General features: G+C 51.1%; 2 protein-coding genes across 4 annotated transcripts; one reads left to right on the top strand and one right to left on the bottom strand.

Moving 5' to 3' along the window:
• The first annotated feature begins 330 nt into the window (after window positions 1-330).
• Window positions 331-19,033, top strand: Pigz (phosphatidylinositol glycan anchor biosynthesis class Z). Of its 3 annotated transcripts, XM_059277507.1 has the most exons (4): window positions 331-455; window positions 13,400-13,600; window positions 14,973-15,047; window positions 15,599-19,033. In XM_059277507.1, exons 2-4 carry the CDS (start codon window positions 13,483-13,485, stop codon window positions 17,152-17,154), a joined length of 1,749 nt encoding a protein of 582 aa, XP_059133490.1. In that variant the 5' UTR covers window positions 331-455; window positions 13,400-13,482; the 3' UTR covers window positions 17,155-19,033. The 3 variants fall into 3 exon arrangements, with proteins under 3 accessions (XP_059133490.1, XP_059133492.1, XP_059133491.1); XM_059277509.1 differs by lacking the exon at window positions 14,973-15,047; XM_059277508.1 differs by lacking the exon at window positions 331-455 and having other exon boundaries at window positions 13,187-13,600.
• Ncbp2as2 (NCBP2 antisense 2 (head to head)) lies at window positions 18,569-19,351 on the bottom strand. Its single transcript, XM_059277512.1, has one exon. It carries the CDS (start codon window positions 19,258-19,260, stop codon window positions 18,961-18,963), a length of 300 nt encoding a protein of 99 aa, XP_059133495.1. The 5' UTR covers window positions 19,261-19,351; the 3' UTR covers window positions 18,569-18,960.
• Window positions 19,352-19,363: the final 12 nt, after the last annotated feature.

The following is a 19,363-nucleotide window of genomic DNA, read 5'->3' as shown; positions in this document are numbered from 1 at the left end:
GAGGCCACCGAGACCCTGTCTCAAAACAAGCCAAACAGAATGTACGGCGAGAAACGCTCTGGCGTAACCATGCTAGCACTAAAAAAGGAAGCTTATCGGGCACAGGTTGACGAGGAGGGGCTGCTGATAGAACGCACTCACAGCCCAGGCAAAGTGGGATCAGTCCCTCAGGAGTCCCCACCGCGACCACTGCAGACTGCGGGACTGGGGGTGGGGGAACGCACAATTGTCCCCATCCTTCTCCGCCCCGCCTAGCGAGTTCTGCCTGCTCTCTTGGCCTAATTCCCTGGTGGAAGTCCAGAGCCGGCTGTGGAGAGGGAAGGCCATCGCCCCACCCCGCCCCGCGGTCCTCTGTCCCGCAGGCGCAGGGCCTTAGGGCCTCCTCGGGTGCAGGCCCTCGCTCCGGGTGACCCTGGTAGCCAGCGCGGCAGGTGCAGCCCCGAGGCAGCGCGTGGGTGAGTCAGTCCCGGCCTGGGAAGAGTGGCTGGGGACGGGATGAGGGCGCAATGGGGCAGGCAACCGGGTCCACCCTGGTCTTTGCTTGCAGCCCACAGACCAGCAGGGGAACCAGCAAGCTCACCCGCAGCTTTCCCCCAAAGGGCTCTGCAGGCTGTGAGAGCACTGACCGGCCAGGAACCTAGGGGACAACAGGGGACTCAGGATGACATTTTCCTGGAAAGGGAGGCTCAGGGTGCTTTCCATTTTAGAGCACTGGCTTAGGGCCCAGAGAGGCCTAGCTAGGTATGTGTCCTCTCCTGTTACCAGACTTGTCTGGGGAGCCGGGGTTCCGGGGTGGTTTCACAGTCATACTGAGTCTCAACGTCCCCACTTTTATATAACACAGCAGCAAGGTCTCTGTGGAACTGAAACTTAAATACGCTGCCAAGTGTGGAGAAAGACGTCTGTGTGCACCCAGAGATTTCCCCTAATTTTAGCGAGGAAAATCAAGCCAAGCCTGCTTTTCCCGCTGAGAGAATGGGACCCAGGAGTCCCTTGGGGGGAAGGACAAGGGAAAGGGGGAACCCTGTAGGCCAGCGCCAAGCTTTCCTCGTGGTGGTCATGGAGGTCTTTAAAACACAGTCATCATGGCAGGGACAGTTGCTGCTTTCGGTGAAGAGGACATCCTTCCCCTGTCCTCAAATGTCACGCATCTCTTCCAGACACCTTTACCTCAAACCATTGAGAAGCACTGTCAAGATGGTCAGGGCCTTGAATTTTCCTAGTACAAAGTGGAGTTCCCATTTTACGGTCTGGAGCTGCGAGGGTGTGGATAGTTAAATGGGATGCCCAGTCGATGGGGCCGCCTCGCTCTCTTCCACTCTCCTGATGTGTTTAACGCAGACTGACTGTTGTGTTCCATGTCAAAGAGCAAACTGTCCCTTCTGGCAACCTAAAGAAGGCGGCTTTAGAGGCAGAGACCCCTGCAGAGCTCAGTGCAGCCTCAGGTTCAAGGTGAGGGTGAACGAAATGTCAGCCAACAGGAAAATGGACTTAGGAGAGTCATTCTCCTTCTGTGTCTGACATGGATCCTGGAGACTGAGCGAGTTCTTAGCCTTGAAGGAACAGGAGCACTGGGTGATCGCGCTGGGGCCCTTCTCCCACGGTGTTAAAATTTCCTCCAAACGCTGGATCCAGGAGGATCCATCCTAAGGACCTCCGCCCCTCCCATTAGCAAGAACCCAGCAGCTATGTCAGGAAGATTCAGTGTGAAGGGAGGGACTTTCCTCGAACCGAGCCACACATAATTGCAGCCCCCAGAGCCGGTACGGTGCTGCACACACACTGGGCATCAGAGAAACACCAGGTACCAGGAAGCGGACCCAGGTCTCTGACTCGGCGGGCAGTCTCTTGCTTCATCCCTTCTCCGGTCCCACAAATGGTGACCTCTTCCTCAGCCCCCCTCCCCCCTCCCCACCCACCCCGACTCCGTGCCCGGCGCTGTGGTCCCCGCTTGCTGTACCCCTGCCACCAACATGGTCTCTCCCTGCTGCCTGCCCCGCACCTTGACGCGCTGGTAGTCCCCATCTTCTTGGTCATCGCACCCACTCTGTCGCCCCACAGTCTCATCTCCACGTCCTGGGAGCGCCCTCTTTAACTCAACATGTCCCCTGCTCTCTGGGAGACTCACAGCCAGGGGGCTTCGGGAGACGGAAGACGCAGGATTTGGACCCGAGCTCGGGGCAGGTGTTTGTGTTCAGTTGCGTGAACCAGCAGACTAACCCGGGTTGGGTGAGATTTGCCAGCGCCCCCCGCCCCCGCGTTGACTCCGCCCCTAGGATGTCTGCGGGAGACACCAAGCCCGCTTCTGTAACCTGGTGTGGACCTGGGGGAGCCGCTGGGGGTGTGCTCTGGGTCTCGAGATTCTGGCACCTGTGGTCAGTGCCCCCCATCTTGCCACCTCCTCCTGGGGACCTCCTGTTATTCTTGACAGATGTCCTCAGTGGGTCCACCTAAACTGGACTCTGGACTAGGTCTAAGTTGAAGCCCAGCGGATCCTCACCTCGGAAGAATCTCAGCCCAGTAGGGCAAAGAAATGACCAGGCGATTGGCAAGTGCAGGATTCCGCACCGGGAGCTTTGCAAGCCGGCTAACAGAGTTGAAACAAAACGGATCCGAAATCAACTGCTTGTTACCCCTGCCTTATTTTATCTTTTTTTCTTTTCTCCACAATGCTAAGGTAGGCACTCATTCACAGCCGAGATATAAATTGGGGTTTTGAGACTGAATGCTGTTTTACCACCAGCAAGTGACTCGGTAGGGACTTGAACCCCAAGCTGCCGATGCCACAGCTGCTTTTATGCTCCATGTTATCAGTATAACGAGCAACGGCAGCAGCAGTAAGCAAAAAAGCTTTGCGAAATGTCTCAGAATAGAGAAGCTGTAAAAAAAAAAAAAAAAAAAAATAATAATAATAATAATAATAATAATAATAATAATAATAATAGTGTGGCTGGAGCACCATTTCCACCTAAAAGAGCTCTCCAGGAAGCAATCTAGGCTGTGGACTGTGCCCAACCCCTGAGCTTCCCATGAGGGTCCCATAGAGATCTGGTCTCTAGCTGCAGTTGGAAGGAGTACACAGCCAGGAGAGAGGGAGCAGAAAGTGAGGGCAAAGAGGTGGACAGTGTCTGCTTCAGCTCCTCTCAACCTCTTTCTCCTTACACAAGCCTGTGTGCCATGCAGTGAAGGAGAAGGCTGAGTCCAGCTCCAGGCCACCCACACACAGTAGGGCTTCAGCCACCCAAAGCCCTGCATAGCCATCTCCAGGGCTGAGGAATGCCGGGCTACGTGTACAAGGACATAGCACACCTGGATTCAGACAGTGGTAGTGGGGATGAGGAACTACGGTAGAGGAATCATTAAAGCAACATTGGTACGGCGGAGTGAGGGGTGAAGAAGGGAAGGAGCCCGCGTTGACTCGCTTGGGGAAGATGAGGCTCTGTTGAGCTGGCTGTGCTCAAGGGAAGTACAGAAAGCTGCAGGCTGAGTGCCAGGGCCTGTGGAGTCAGCCAGATGTGGCCCAAGTCCTGGTTTCACCACTTTAACGGTTCTGTTGGAGCTCAGGCCAAAAGACCGTGGTTTCTCTATAAGGAATAACGCGGCTGCAGAGAGGGCTCAGTGGTTGAGGACACTTGTGTCTGTTGCTCTTGCAGAGGACCCTGGGGGCTCTAAGTTGGATCCCAGTAGATCATAAGCCTTGGGGGAATCCCAGCCCAGCACAGCAATGAAACCAGACAACTGCCTAAGTACAGCGGCACCCGGTGGTGGCTCACAGCTCTCCATTAACTCCAGCTGCGGGAGATCCTGCGCTCTTTTCTGGTCTCCATGGGCACTGCATGCACGCACATGGTGCACACTCTTTTCTGGCCTCCATGGGCACTGCATGCATGCACATGGTGCACACTCTTTTCTGGCCTCCATGGGCACTGCATGCTCATGGTGCATAGACACATGCAAGCTAAACCCCCATACATGGTTTTTAAAGGGAGGAGGGGATGATAACAGGGTTAAACAATGTGAGAATAAACTGAAACAGTGAGCAGGGCATGGTGGCATGTACCTGTATTCCCGGCTAGCTAGAGAGCTGAAGCAGGAGTTGCGAGCCCAGCCTGGACACTATAGTGAAACACCATCTTCCAAAACAAACATAAAAGAGATCATTTTTAAGACCATGGTTTGGAGACAGAGGGGTGCCTCAGCAGTTAAGAGCACTGGCTGCTCTTCCAGAGGACCTGGGTGTAATTCCCAGCAACCACACGGCAGCTCACAATTGTCTGTAACTCCGGTTCAGGGAGATCCTATGCCCTCGTCTGGCCTCCAAGGGCATTACATGTTCATGGTACATAGACACACATGCGGGAAAACACCAATACATGTAAAGTTAAAATAAAGCTAAAAATTGTATGTCTTAGTTAGGGTTTCTATTGCTGTGATGAAACACCATAACCAAAAAGCAAATTGGGAAGGAAAGGGTTTATCCATCTTACATTTCCATATTGCTGTTCATTACCAAAGGAAGTCAAAACAGGAACTCAGGCAGGGCCAGAACCTAGAGGCAGGAGCTGATAGAGGCCATGGAGGGATGCTATTTACTGACTTGTTTCACATGGCTTGCTCAAACTGCTTTCTTATAGAACCCAGGACCACCAGCCCAGGGATGGCACCACCTACCATGGGCTGGGCCCTCCCCCATTGATCACTAATTGGGAAAATGCCTTACAGCTGGATCTCAGGGAGGCATTTCCTCAACTGAGGCTCCTTTCTCCCTAATGACTCTAGCTTGGGCCAAGCTGACAGCTTACCCATTGTGGTTATACCTATGTGAATATTCTAAAAGCCATTTTATGTAGGTGATTTTGTATGGTATATTAACTACATCCCAATGAAGCTATTTTAAAAAGGAGATGGTCTTGCTGGGCAAGGTAGCCCACACCTTTAATCCCAGCACTCGGGAGGCAGAGGCAGGAGGATCTCTGTGAGTTCGAGGCCAGCCTGGTCTACAGAGCGAGTTCCAGGCCAGTCAGGACTGTATAGTGAGACCCCGCCAAAACAAAACAACAAAAGGGGTAGCGGGGTGGAGACAGCCTCCAGCACAGCACAGGCTCTTTTCCACGTGGTCTGGTCTGCACGGGATGGCGAAACTGGTTCAGCCACCTTGCCACCAGCAGAGGATCCTTAGATGCAGCGGCAGATCCTGGCAGTACAGCGTAACTCTGAGTTCTCATTGCTGATGTTGTTTGCCAGCAACGACGTACTTCAGTTATAAAGGAGGTGAATGTGGGGGACTGCCACTCACAGGAGATGACCAAGCTCTTGGCTGCATCTCCTGAAATAACTCCTAGAATACCACAGAGCCGGGGGAGCCACGTTCCCTGTCTCCTACAGGAGAGGGTGGACTTAGCGGACACCCCCTCCCCCGGCACCATTACAGTCAAGACTACAGTGCTTTCTTTGGGGTCAAAGATCACAAAGTCACTGGCAAACCATCAGAGCTGCCTCCGTCCCCACAGCCAGCTGCCGATGACCGTGCACTGTCCCTTCAGAACAGTCCCCTGACACCAGGAACAGGAAGGATGGTCCTAGTGGGAAGGGACGGTCCTCACTTGACCTCTGTTTTCCAGATGTCTCTCAGCTACTGTCCAGCATCATTGTATTTTACTTCTGTCCCAGATGTGTTTGAAATTTGTTTTTCCATCTGTCTGATACAGACCCTTTAGAATCAGCCAGAGGTCTGCTTTTTTGTTTTTTGTTTGTTTGGTTGGTTGGTTTTGTTTTTGTTTTTCCAGACAGGGTTTCTCTGTGTAGTTTTGGAGCCTTTCCTGGATCTCGCTCTGTAGACCAGGCTGGCCTCGAACTCACAGAGATCCGTCTGGCTCGGCCTCCCCAGTGCTGTGATTAAAGGTGTATGCAACCACCGCCTGGCCAAAGGTCTGCATTTGATGATCTTCGAGTTTCGGTTTCTTTGAAAATCTTGTTTCACTCTCATTCTTTGTATTTGTTTTGTTCAGCTTTTTTTTTTTTTTTTTTTTTTTTTTTTTTTTGAGACACTGTAACCCAGGCTGGCCCTGGACTTTGAACTCCTGATCCTCCTGCCTCTGCCTCCACAGCCTCCTTCACTGGCTGCCCTTCCAGAGGACCTGAGTTTACTTCCCAGCACTCACATTGGGAGGCTCATAACCGCCTGTAACTCCAGCTCAAGGGTCCAATGCCCTCTTCTGGACTCTGCCAGCCCCTGCACAGACATACATATGTGCACATTATTAAATTATGAAAATAAATCTTCTTAAACAGGGCTTAGCAGATACAGCTCTTTTTTTAATAGTTAGGGGTATGGGAGACAAAATGGACCTGCCACCTACAGTCTAGAGAGGTAAAGATTTGGAGCATGTGAATCAAGAACAGAAGTTTAAAAGTCATCAAGAGCTGATTCACGCCTGCCTTGACTCCAGCACTCAGAAGGCTGAGGCAGGAAGATCAAGAGTTCAAGAATAGCCTAGGCAACACAGTGACTTCAGCGACAGTCTGAGCTACATAATAGGGGCTTGTCTCAAAAAACAAAGAAGAGGGGGTGGAATGATGACCCAGCAGTTGAGAGCACTGGCTGCTCTTCCAGAGGACCTGAGTTCAATTCTCAGCACCCACATGGCAGCTCACAACTGTCTGTAACTCCAGTTCCAGGAGACCTGACACCCACAGCAAAATACCAATGCACATAAAATTAAAAACAAAACAAAACAAAACAAAACAAAACAAAACAAAACAAAACAAAGACAGAGCAATCAGTTCCCTCCGTGAACTTCAGCTTTAGCTCTGCCACAGAATTGCACCCAGTGGCCTGTCCTACAGATCCAGATGTGTCCAGCCAGTCCCTTTTAGTGAGGTCCCTCACAATGAGTCTGAAGGTACATTCACTATTGTGGTTCTCTGACGTAGGGCGGATCTGGGGACAGTGGGGCTGGAAGAACGGAACTTTGCAGTTCTGGGGTTAAACCTGGGGTCTTGTGCCTGCTGGGCAAGTGTTCTCTCATCAAGCTACACCCCAGGCCCTTAAAAACCCATTTGGTTGGAGACAGGGTCTTCATAAGTTGCCCAGGGTTACCCAGAACTTATTGTGTAGACCAGGCTGGCCTCAAATATACAATCCTCCTGCCTCGGCCTTCCAAGTACCTGGAATGACAGGTGTGTGCTACCAAGCCCTGCAGCGGGGCAGAAACTTAAGGGTGAGTTCTCTGAATGGGCTGTGGGATTTGGGGGAAGGGCTCTCTTGGCTGAGTAGGTTTAAAGGCCATAATGACCGTGGTGGCTGTTCTTGTTGTCAACTTGACTATATCTGGAATGAACTACAATCCAGAAATGGAGGACACATTTATGATCCGGACTTTGAGGCTGGAAGGCCGCACCCTCTGCTGGAAGCCTATGTAAGGACAAGGGAAGAAGGAAGGGTTCACTCTTCTGCTTGCCCTCACCTTGTCAGCACATCCATTCCTTCACTGGCATTGGAGCCGACTTCTTCGGGATTCCAGCACATACAGAAGACCAGCTGAGACACCCAGCCTCGTGGGACTGAGCAACTACTGGATTCTTAGACTTTCCATTCACAGCTAGCCATTGTTGGACTCAGCCTGTAAGTCATGCCAATAAATTCCCATATATATATACACACACACATTTTTGAACTTTCAGTTCACAGCTAGCCATTGTTGGACTCAGCCAGGAAGTCATTCCAATTATGTGTGTGTGTGTGTGTGTTTTGTATATATACATATGTGTGTGTGTGTGTGTGTATATATATATTTATATTTATATATACATATAATGTAGACTATGGGGGTCCTGCCCCTTGATAGTCCTCTCCCAGGGTCCAGGAAGAATCTACAACCAGCTGATAATCTTTGATGATATGAAATGAATCTATGTACACGAAACCCTTTAGTCCATACACTTTTCTGTGATGGTTCTCTCTCTACACAGCCTCTGTCCTGCTCTCATGCCTAGCTCCTTTCTTTCCTGATTTCTCTCCACATTTATCTGCTATCCCCTCTAAGTCCTATCTTAATTCTCTCATCTTACTTTTACCTCATCTAGGTTCTCATCCATCTAGTTCTTTCCCATCTTAGCTCCTCTCCCATCTCCTTCTCTCTCATCTTGTTCTTCCCCATCTGGCTCTTCCTCATCTTCCATCTCATTCCTCTAGTACTCTCTTCTAGCCCTTCAACCTAGTTCTTCCCATCTAGTTCATTCCTCACCAGTTCTTACCCATCTAGTTCTTCCATTCTCTTTTCTCCCCTCCGTCTGGTCCTCAAGTTTTCTCGTCAAAATCCTCCTCTAAGTCTCCTTATCCCTCTCAGTTCTCCCCAAGTCTCTGAGGTATTCAGTTGTAAACCAAGCAATAGCAATCCTCCGCCTCCAGCCAGGTCACCAAGCTTGAATTCCTATAGGGTCATAAAGGCAGGTAAGAATTGTCCTCAGACAGTGACTGTCAGACTTTCTTTTACAACCCAAAAGGGAGTGGTTAAAGGAGGAGGTCAGCTGAGAGCTAATATTGGTTGGTATATCAACAAGGGGATCTATGCGCTCAATCTACATTCCTAGAGGTGGTTAGGTAAGAAGTTAAATTGCACAAGAAATAAAGCTAACTGCCTGACCTATTGTTACCTTAGTTCAGGAGATGCTTGATAGGTATTTTAGATAAATACACTGTTAGGAGTTCTTGGAAGCACGCATAGCATACAAGAAAACCATTGTAGGAACCAGCTAATATATACACAAAAGCTAAAATATCACCAAGACTTCTTAAGCCATGGCTTGACCTTCAGAAAAGTCCTTGACCTTTCCGAGTAGTAGCTTTTGTGATAGTAGCTGGAGTCCATTACATTTTCCTGCGGCTTGCAGCATACCTACACACACACACACACACACACACACACACACACACACACACACACACATATATATATATATATATATATATATATATATATATATAGAGAGAGAGAGAGAGAGGTTCATTCTATAAGTTCTGTGACTCCAGAAAACCCTGACTAATATAATAATGACTATAACCCAGCACTCCAGAGGACAAGGCAGGAAGACTATGAGTTCAAGGCCAGCCCAGCCTGAACTACATATCAAGACCCTACCTGTCTTCAGGTTTCCTTGCTGTGAAGAGACCATCACCAGAGCGGAGGTGTGTGGCCAGATGGAACCACACAGCAAGTTTCAGGCCAGCCAGGGACGCATAGTGAGACCCTGTCTCAAAACAAACAAACAAACAAACAAACAAACAAACAAAAAACCCAAAGCCGGTATACTCAGAGGAGAGTACCAGCAAAGGCAGCTCACGACCATGTCTGTCTCTCGTTTCCCTCAGTTTCCCACGTTTGGGATCCCATTCCTCTGCAGTTGATGTTCACCACACTCACAGCAGGCCCCCAGATGTTCACAGCAGGCCCCTCAGATGTTCACAGCAGACCCCCAGATGTTCACAGTAGACCCCCAGATGTTCACAGTAGACTCTCAGATGATGTTCACAGTAGACCCTCAGATGATGTTCACAGTAGACCCCCAGATGTTCACGGTAGACCCCCAGATGTTCACAGTAGACCCTCAGATGTTCACAGTAGACCCTCAGATGATGTTCACAGTAGACCCTCAGATGATGTTCACAGTAGACCCTTACATGTTCACAGTAGACCCTCAGATGTTCACAGCAGGCCCCCAGATGTTCACAGTAGACCCTCAGATGATGTTCACAGCAGGCCCCCTCAGATGTTCACAGTAGACCCTCAGATGTTCACAGTAGACCCCCAGATGTTCACAGTAGACCCTCAGATGATGTTCACAGTAGACCCTCAGATGTTCACAGTAGACCCTCAGATGTTCACAGTAGACCCCAGATGTTCACAGTAGACCCTCAGATGATGTTCACAGTAGACCCCCAGATGTTCACAGTAGACCCTCAGATGATGTTCACAGTAGACCCCCAGATGTTCATAGTAGACCCCCAGATGTTCACAATAGGCCCTCAGATGTTCACAGTAGACCCCCAGATGTTCACAGTAGACCCTCAGATGTTCACAGTAGACCCTCAGATGTTCACAGTAGACCCTCAGATGATGTTCACAGTAGACCCTCAGATGATGTTCACAGTAGACCCCCAGATGTTCACAGTAGACCCTCAGATGATGTTCACAGTAGACCGTCAGATGTTCACAGTAGACCCTCAGATGTTCACAGTAGACCCCCAGATGTTCACAGTAGACCCTCAGATGATGTTCACAGTAGACCCCCAGATGTTCACAGTAGACCCCCAGATGTTCACAGTAGACCCCAGATGTTCACAGTAGACCCTCAGATGATGTTCACAGTAGACCCCCAGATGTTCACAGTAGACCCCCAGATGTTCACAGTAGGCCCTCAGATGTTCACAGTAGACCCCCAGATGTTCACAGTAGACCCTCAGATGTTCACAGTAGACCCTCAGATGGTCACAGTAGACCCTCAGGTGATGTTCACAGCAGGCCCCTCAGATGTTCACAGCAGGCCCCCTCAAGGCTGGGGATTCAGTTTGACGAGGTTTGGGCACTGGTCTCCAGCTGTCTCATCCTTCCAGTTACAATAGACAGAGGCGTGGAAACTTGCAGGCTACTTTCTGACTCGTTGAGATCGAAGCCTCCGGTTGGTGTCCCTGGTCCTCCTCTTCCTCTTTCTCCTGCTCTTCTCTTGTGAAAGGGCACTAAAAAAGCTTAGAGCCCAGTGCGGGGGCGCACACCTTTAACCCCAGCACTTGGAAGGCAGAGGCAGGCAGATCTCTGAGTTTGAGGCCAGTCTGGTCTACAGAGCTAGTTCCATGACAGCCAAAAATGACACAGAGCTGGTGAAGACGTAATTGAACGAGGGGACCATGTTCCAGCCCCAGAAAGCAGCAGAACTTGGCAGCTTCGGCCATATTATTCTGGCTTTAGAGTTAAGGATAGAAGAAACAGACTGTGGAATTTCTCTCCACGCCTAAGGAAAGCCACTGAGGCCAGGCATGTGTCAGGGGCGTCCCTGAATGGAGGCCTAGAGAGGCCATTTCGTGAAGCTGTGAAGTCGAAGCCTGGACTGCCTTGGAGAACCCAAGATGTCAGAGATGCCAGAGTCGTGGGATACCTGATGAGGAGAGCTGTTAACAGGGAGTGGAACCAGCCCAAGAGAAAGAAAGATGTGTGTTACAGTCAACAAAGCTGAATGGAGTTGGAGATCTGAAGAGTGTTCCAACATTCCTTTAATTCCACTTGGGAGGCAGAATCAGAGGCATCTCTGTGAGTTCGAGGCCAGCCTGGTCTACATAGTGAGTTCCAGCACAGCCAGGGCTGGCTATACAGGGAGACCTTGTCTCAAAAAAAAAAAAAAAAAAAAAAAAAAAGGAGGAGGAGGAAGAAGACAAATCTAGTCTTTCCCCGATTCCTCTGTTGGCTTGATGTCTTAATTAGGGTTTCTATTTCTGTGACAAAAATCATGATCAAAAAGCAAGTTGGGAAGGAAAAGGTTTATTTGGCTTATACCTTCACATCACTGTTCATCACTGAAGGAAGTCGGGACAGGAACTCAAACAGGGCAGGATCCCGGAGGCAGGAGCTGATGCAGAGGCCTTGGAGGGGTGCTGCTTACTGGCTTGTTTTCCCTGACCCACTCATCCCACCCAGGACCAATGGTCCAGGGATGAGGGCTGGGTCCTCCCCCACTGATGACTAAATGAGAAAATGCCTTACAGCTGGATCTCAAGGAGACATTTCCTCAGCCCCAGGCTCCCTCCTCTCTGATGACTCCAGCTTGGGTCACGTTGACACACAAAACGACCCAGCACACTTGGATTGTGGGTATGGAGAGATGCCCCCCTCCCAAATGCCCTCTAATCCCAACATCGGCAGCCTCAGTTCTGAAGAACTCATGTGGGGACCCAGAGCTCCAGCAGTCAGGGTTTATTTACTTCAGCGGGCGAGAAGGAAGAACGGAGGTGTACTCTGGAGTGGAAGGCAGACCCAGCCCGGAATCCACAGCAAAGCGCGCCCTCCAGTGCTGAGACTTGCAAGGCTTTATATACCGTGGCTCTTTCCATGGTCCATCTCTGAGGCTGTCTTGGGGACTGCTTCCTGGAAGAGGTGGAGATATTCTTAGAAACCATCCTTTCCCATAATTCAGTCTGACACAATTAAAGGAATACGTATACAGGTGCAACAAGCCATAAAGTTGAGAAGCTGACTATGGAACAGGCAAGGGTTCTTGCAGAATGTATATATGTAAAGTTAACTATCCCAAAAGCTTAGAATTCACTAGGGAAAGGACAGTGATGTTTTGTACCTGCTCCTGGAGGTGGGGTTCTTCCTGGGGGTGGCACTTTCTGGGATCCTTCCAGAGCCTGCTGGGTAGAGCCTTGCCCTTCCTACCTGGTCTGTCTCATACAAGCCCTCTTATTCATCTTCCTCAGTTTACCAACCTTGCCATTTTAACCCTTTCATTTTCTTTTTTCTTTTTTCAATTTATTTATTATGGCTACAGTGTTCTGCCTGCATGTATGTCTGAACGCCACAAGAGGGCACCAGATTTCATTACAGATGATTGTGAGGCACCATGTGGTTGCTGGGAATTGAACACAGGGCCTCTGGAAGAGCTGCCGGTGCTCTTAACCTCTGAACCATCTCTCCAGGCCCTAATTTTCATTTTCTTAAAAATTTATATATTTTATTATTTTACGTGTATGAATGTTTTGCCTGCATGTGTACCATGTGCATGCCCATGGAGGGCAGAAGTTGTTGAAACTGGGTGGTGGTGGTGCCCGCCTTTAATCCCAGCACTCAGGAGGCAGAGGCAGGTGGATCTCTGTGAGTTCGAGGCCAGCCTGGTCTACAGAGTGAGTTCCAGGACAGTCAGGGCTACACAGAGAAACCCTGTCTTGAAAAACACAAAACAAAAACAGAAACAACCAAAAAGAGGTAGTTGGACCCTCTGAGACTGGAGTTATAGGTGATTATAAGCCACCATGTGAGTGCTGAGAACCCAATCTGGGCCCCCCCCCCCCCAGGAACAAGTACTTCTAACCACCCCTAACATTCATTTTCATTGTAATCTGTTGGTTTCTCACCTGAGCTTTCTATGTCTGCCTGAGTGCTGGGACTACTGGGTGCACTACCATGTCTGACTTCTTTGTTTTTCCGTTTTGTTTTGTTTGAGACAGTATTTCCCATGTATCCCAGGCTGACCTGGAATTTGAAATCCTTCTGTGTCAACCTGTCAACCTCTCCCATGCTGGGGTTACAATGTGTACTAATCACATCTTATCATTATCATTTTTATGTTGATGTCTTCAGATTGTGGTATAGTCTCCGTTACAGTAACTACCAAATGTCATTCTCAGCAGATGTAGATCTCCAGAGTGGCACCCGTGACAGCCGTGAAGTCATTCCAGGCTGTCAGCCCTGTGTTTGACAATCTGATGTGAAGATGGCAGCCAGGGTGATCTGGGTTAGCCTCGGCCTGCTTCGAGTCTTGTGGTGTCTCCTCCCCCAGACTGGCTACATACACCCAGATGAGTTCTTCCAGTCCCCCGAGGTCATGGCAGGTAAAACCCCCATGTCCTGCTAATGTGATTGGGGCATCGGTCCTTATGTGGTGGGGAAGGACACGCACGTGGGGATGAATGAACAGGCAGAGTTGCAGCCTCTCTGGGATTAGAACTGGAAGTGGGGAATGGGCATTTTCCTCACCTTCTGGAGAATGGTTATGAAATACGAGCCTCTTCCGTGTTTTCCTGCTTGGGCCAACAAGTCCTTCAGAATGATGGTTCTGCTGGACTTGTCAGCGGACTGACTTCAGAGCTGGGCTCTCCCAGTGGCTAGGGAAGCTTGCCTGACATGGGAAAGTTGTAAAGTTGTTCGTGTAGGCTCAGGAGGAAGGGTCTCCTCCCTTAAGACCATGTTTAGTAGTCACATACAAACCCTTTTTCTTTTCTTTTTTTCTTCTTTATGTATTTTTTTTTTTTTAGGTATGAGTGCTCTGTCTGCATGTATGCCTGCATGCCAGAAGAGGGCATCAGATCTCATTACAGATGGCTGTGAGCCACCATGTGGGTGCTAGGACTTGAACTCAGGTCCTCTGGAAGGGCAGTCAGTGCTCTTAACTGCTAAGCCCTCTCTCCAGCCCTTCTTTTCTTTTCTTTTTTTTTTTTTTGGTTTTTCGAGACAGGGTTTCTCTGCGTAGCTTTGCGCCTTTCCTGGTAGCCCAGGCTGGCCTCGAACTCACAGAAATCCGCCTGCCTCTGCCTCCCGAGTGCTGGGATTAAAGGCGTGCGCCACCACCGCCCGGCCCTTCTTTTCTTTTTTAAGACATGGTCTACGAAGCCCTGGCTGTACTGGAGCTCATTATGGCCTCAAACTCAACAAAGGTCCTCCTACACAAGGTCTCCTGCAGCCCAGGCTGGCTTTGAACTGCCTATGACCGTGAACCCCTGATTCTCTGGCCCCCACTTATAGAGTGCTGTGATCATGTCACCATGCCTGGTTTACGCTGTACTTGGGATTGAGCCCAGGATTTTGTGCACAATGGGCAGGCAGTTTTTTGTTGTTGTTTTTTGAGACAGGGCCTTACACTGTAGCTCAGGCTTGCCCTTAAAACTCACGGCACTGTTCCTAGCAAGGCTTCTGGGAGTCACCACACACACCTGACCCTGTTTGACACTTCTATCCCACAGGTCAGAATGTATCACATGCCCACATGAGCTAAAGAAACAGCTGGGAAATAAAGTCTTTATATCCAGCCATGTGCCCAGCTAAGAGACTAAAGGAGAAAGTTCAAAGACACTTGGCTTGGCTTGTTTTTCTTGCCCTTTTGAGATAGCATCTGTCTAGACAGCTAAGGCTCGCCTCAAACTCACTGTGTAGTCCAGGAAGGCCTCAAACTTGTAGCAGTCCTGACTCAGCCCCCAAATGTTACAGGTGTGCACCAGCACACTCAGCTTGAGAACAAGAACCATGGCATGGGGGACCTAACTCTGCCACAGGGCTCAACAGGTAGATTTGAACCGTGAGTTGGAAAATTCAGTCTCCTTTCCTGTATTTTTCCAATGAGTCTCCTCTCTCGCATGGCAGAGGCTAGTCACAAACTCACTAATAACCTTAAACTTTTGATCCTCCTGCCTCTGCCTCTCACGTACTGGAATTCTAGGCATATGTCACGTGGCTTCCAAGCTCATTCCTGCTGGCAGAATTTTATTCACTTCACTTATGGAACCCTAAGTGTTTCTAGAGGTCATCCACACTGTTGCTGACAGCCCCTTCGTCCTTCAACCAGCTGGGACACATAAAACCCTTTTCCCGCTTTGTGTCTCTGCCTGTCTCCTCTGCATGCAGGTGAAGGCTCTCTGCTGTTAAAGGGCTAGGAGGAGAAGACGGGCCACCTGAGACTCCCACGAAGTAGCTTTACCAAAGCATGAGTAAAACCCACCCTGTGCAGTCCCGGGGGTTGTCCACTAGGGGGCCGTGCAAGCCTGGTGCCAAGCCAGAACTCTTCCCAGCCCAAGCCTAAGCTTGGAACTGGCTCACGCCCGCCTCTCTCTCTGCAGAGGACATCCTGGGTGTGCAGGCTTCACGGCCCTGGGAGTTTTACCCCAGCAGCTCCTGCCGCACCGTGGTCTTCCCACTGCTGACCTCTGGCTCTACCTTCTGGTTGCTCAGGCTCTGGGAAGAGCTGGGGCTCTGGCCTGGTCTGGTGAGTGGCTACATGCTGCTGGTGGGGCCCCGACTCCTCCTCACTACCCTCTCCTTTGCCCTGGACTGGGCTGTGTACTATCTGGCCCCACTGTGGGGGGCAGATCGCTGGAATGCCATGTGCCTGCTGTCGGGGTCCTATGTCACCCTGGTTTTCTACACAAGGACCTTCTCCAACACCATTGAGGGACTGCTCTTCACCTGGCTGCTGGTGCTGGTGTCCCCTTATGTGGCATGGGGTCCCAAATCAGAGAAGCCTACCCCAGGTCCATGGTGGCACAGCTGCCTTCTTGGCGCTATCGTGGTGGCTGGCTTCTTCAATCGGCCAACCTTTCTAGCCTTTACTCTGGCCCCCCTCTCTCTCTGGGGCATTCACAGGGCCTTGGAACCTGGCGTCAAGGCCCTAATGCAGGAGGCCCTGGCGTTCCTGCCAGGGGCTGCTCTTGCTGCAATGCTGTTTATAACCACGGACAGCTGGTACTTCTCCAGCCTCTCGACATCCGGTAGCCTTGTCCTCACACCTGTCAACTTCTTGTCCTACAACCTGGATCCCCAAAACCTTGCAAGGCACGGCACGCATGCGCGGCTCACTCACCTGGCGGTCAATGGCTTCCTGCTCTTTGGGGTACTGCACGCTCAGGCCCTGCGGGCTGCATGGCAGCATCTCCACAGCTGCCTCCGTGTGCTCCCGCAGACGGGCTTCTTGGGGGTGCTGGGTGCACGGTCTAGCTCCAAATCTTATCTCCTCCTCCTCTACTTCACACCCCTGCTCCTGCTATCTGCCTTCAGCCACCAAGAGGCCAGATTCCTGATTCCCCTCATAGTCCCGCTAGTCCTGCTTTGCAGTCCACAAACCCACCCTATACCCTGGAAGGGGACCCTGGTCCTCTTCAATGCTCTAGGGGCTCTCGTCTTTGGCTGCCTGCATCAGGGAGGTTTGGTACCTGGCCTGAAGTACTTGGAGCACATAGTCCACGCACCTGTCCTGCCAGGCACGACCACCCACTACACACTTCTCTTCGCTCACACCTACATGCCTCCCCGGCACCTCCTACACCTCTCCGGCCTGGGATCGCCTGTGGAGGTGGTGGACATGGGTGGCGCTGAGGACCGGGTCCTGTGCCAAGCCTTGAACAACTTCAGCAGACAACCAGCCTGCCAAATGGCTGGTGGGCCACAGCTCTGCCGACTCTTTGTGGTAACTCCCGGGACCAACAGGCATGCTCTGGAGAAGTGCAGTTTTCCTCTCAAGAATGAGACTCTCTTGTTTCCCCACTTGACCCTGGAGGACCCTCCAGCCCTGTCCTCTCTGCTCAGCCGGGCTTGGAGGAACCATCTTAGTCTTCACGTCATAGAGCTGGAGGGGAAGCCTGTTGTGACAAAGGAGCCATGGCTCAGGAGCCAGCCATAGAAGGGTGCCACTCGACCTTCAACATGGGCTGCTGGGCTGGGACACTGGAACAGGACTCCCCCTGCTGTCTCTTCCAGGCACAGCCACGGGTGTTCCTCCAGGTGCGCCCACATCCCTTTCCCTTAGACACCAAAGATCTGACCAGTCACGGTCCCAATGCCAAGGTCCCCAAAGAAACCTAGCATACCCACTGGCACATGTCTCTTTCCATGCCGTCACTTCCAATTGCTGTGTCATGTTTCAAATACAGAGTAGCACCTGCTTACCAAAGACAATGAACTGCTGATGACATCCCCGAGTGGCCCCTCCCACCTCCCACAATGCCTGACTTCTTGCTACCATGACAATCCTGTGATTTCCAATCTGGCTTTCTAAACAAAGGCAGTGTCAAGTAGGGACAGCAGGTAGCTCCCATTCAGCTCTAGTCTCCGGTCTGTGACACACAAACTGTAATCTTAAGAAAGTCCCTTCCACTCAGTCAACCTACCACCCAATCTTACAACAGATCGGAGGGTCCTGAGGTCAGCGTCAGCCCTGGAGCCTGTAGCGCATGTCCCCTAGTCTGATAAACACATTTCTACAAGGGTCTGTAACTAGGAAACCGTAGTTCTGTCTTATTTCATGGCACCTTGGAGTCTGTGGACTCAGTGTTTGGGTATAAGCAAAACAAGCCATTCTAGAAAATACCTCCCTAGCCTCTTCTGCTCCTTTGAGGGCAGTGGAGGGATTTTTCCAGCCATTCTCTCAAAGACTGGGTAATGTAGCTCAGTGGTGGAGTTCCTGTTTAGCATGCTCAAGGCTGTAGGAACTACCCCCGGCACCAAGAAAAAAAAAATCACGCTCCTACAATGAAGAACCCAGATGTTCTCCCTTCTTAGTGCTGTTGTGAGGCCTTCTTAGCCTGCCCCAGTGGGAACTGGGTACACAGACTGCTCAGAATCTGGTACTCAGTTTAAAAGCTTTTCCAATAGCTGCAAGCCTTCTAGATGCTAAGTTAACTGAGGGGCTCAAATAGAGGTCTAGAAACTGAGTTAGGAGTCTCAAAATGACAAGGCAGGTTACATGCATGGGTTCCCTAATCACATTTGAGTTAGCTACCATAGCGAGTACCCCAGACAGACCCTCAAAATAGAGAAGGGGAAACCAAGCATCATGTGCCACGGTATCAGAGGCTTTAGTGCTCAGTAGTGGTGGAAAAGCAGCCCCTGAGTAGGGTAAATCCTGCAAAGAGTAGGGACTGATCAAGAACACAGACCTTGGTGTCCCATGCCAGGGCTCACCTCACTCTGCAAGACTTTGGGCCTCCATTTCCTCACACGAATGGGGTTTTAAGTCATAAACCACACAGAATGCAACAGCAAATATCAACACAGACGCTTAACGTGTTAACTATTATTAGCAAGATCCTACAGACTTATCACCAGCTTACATATTTAATCAGATTTTGGCAACTTTAGAGTTGTCATTCCATCCACCATCTTCCCTGGTATTCTCCTGAACCAGTGCGGATGCAGCAGCATTTATTCAGCTTCAGTCCCGCTTGTAGAAGGCAGGCGTTCTTTCTGGTTGTTTATCCATGGCTCTCAGTCATGCTATGTTCTGGTCTAGACTCCCCTCTGTGCCCTGCCTAGTCACAGGACCAGCACGCACAGGTCCACTTGACCTTAGGCATCTGCATGTTGACAATCCGAGTCAGGATTCGAAGCCGTGCATCGTGCCCGAGATAACTCATGATCACCGAGGTCGGTGTAGGTCACTGAAGGGAGGAGGGGACGTGACTTCGGCCCGGGAGAGTCCAGTCTGTGCTTACGCGTTGGCGCCCGGGCCCTTCTGATGACCTGGGGGTGGTCCTGGACGGTCCCGGAGGCGGCGGCGGAGTTCCTGGGTGAAGGTGTCCTTGAACCGCACGACGCGGCGACCCAAGGAGCCCGGGGGCTGATCCGCGAGGGCTCGCAGACGGCGGGCCGCGTCGTGGCCGCGCAGTTGCAGCTGCAGCAGCGCGAAGGCCGTGAGCTGCGCCGCCCGCCGGATGGGCCGCGACTCGGAAAGCCGCTCCACCAGCTGCGGGTTGTGCAGCAGGGCAGCCAGCAACCGCCGGAAAATCATCGTCCTCCGAGCTCCCCGGAACGCGGGGCACGCCGCACTCGCCTTCCCACCGGCCACGCCGGACGACGGACAAGCCGACGCCGCATGATGACGACACAGCCGC

The sequence above is a fragment of the Peromyscus eremicus genome, chromosome 12 (genome assembly GCF_949786415.1).
Source record: "Peromyscus eremicus chromosome 12, PerEre_H2_v1, whole genome shotgun sequence".
Lineage (NCBI taxonomy): Eukaryota > Metazoa > Chordata > Mammalia > Rodentia > Cricetidae > Peromyscus > Peromyscus eremicus.
Note: the sequence above shows the minus strand (reverse complement) of the source record. Positions and strands in the feature narration are given on the sequence as shown.

Excerpts from the sequence above, each read along its gene's own strand:
- Pigz (XM_059277507.1), top strand. The coding sequence starts at position 13,483 with ATGGCAGCCAGGGTGATCTGGGTTAGCCTCGGCCTGCTTCGAGTCTTG. Across the intron at positions 13,601-14,972 it reads GTCCCCCGAGGTCATGGCAG|GTGTGCACCAGCACACTCAG; the intron begins GTAAAACCCCCA and ends CAAATGTTACAG. Across the intron at positions 15,048-15,598 it reads TCTGCCACAGGGCTCAACAG|AGGACATCCTGGGTGTGCAG; the intron begins GTAGATTTGAAC and ends CTCTCTCTGCAG.
- Ncbp2as2 (XM_059277512.1), bottom strand. The coding sequence starts at position 19,260 with ATGATTTTCCGGCGGTTGCTGGCTGCCCTGCTGCACAACCCGCAGCTG.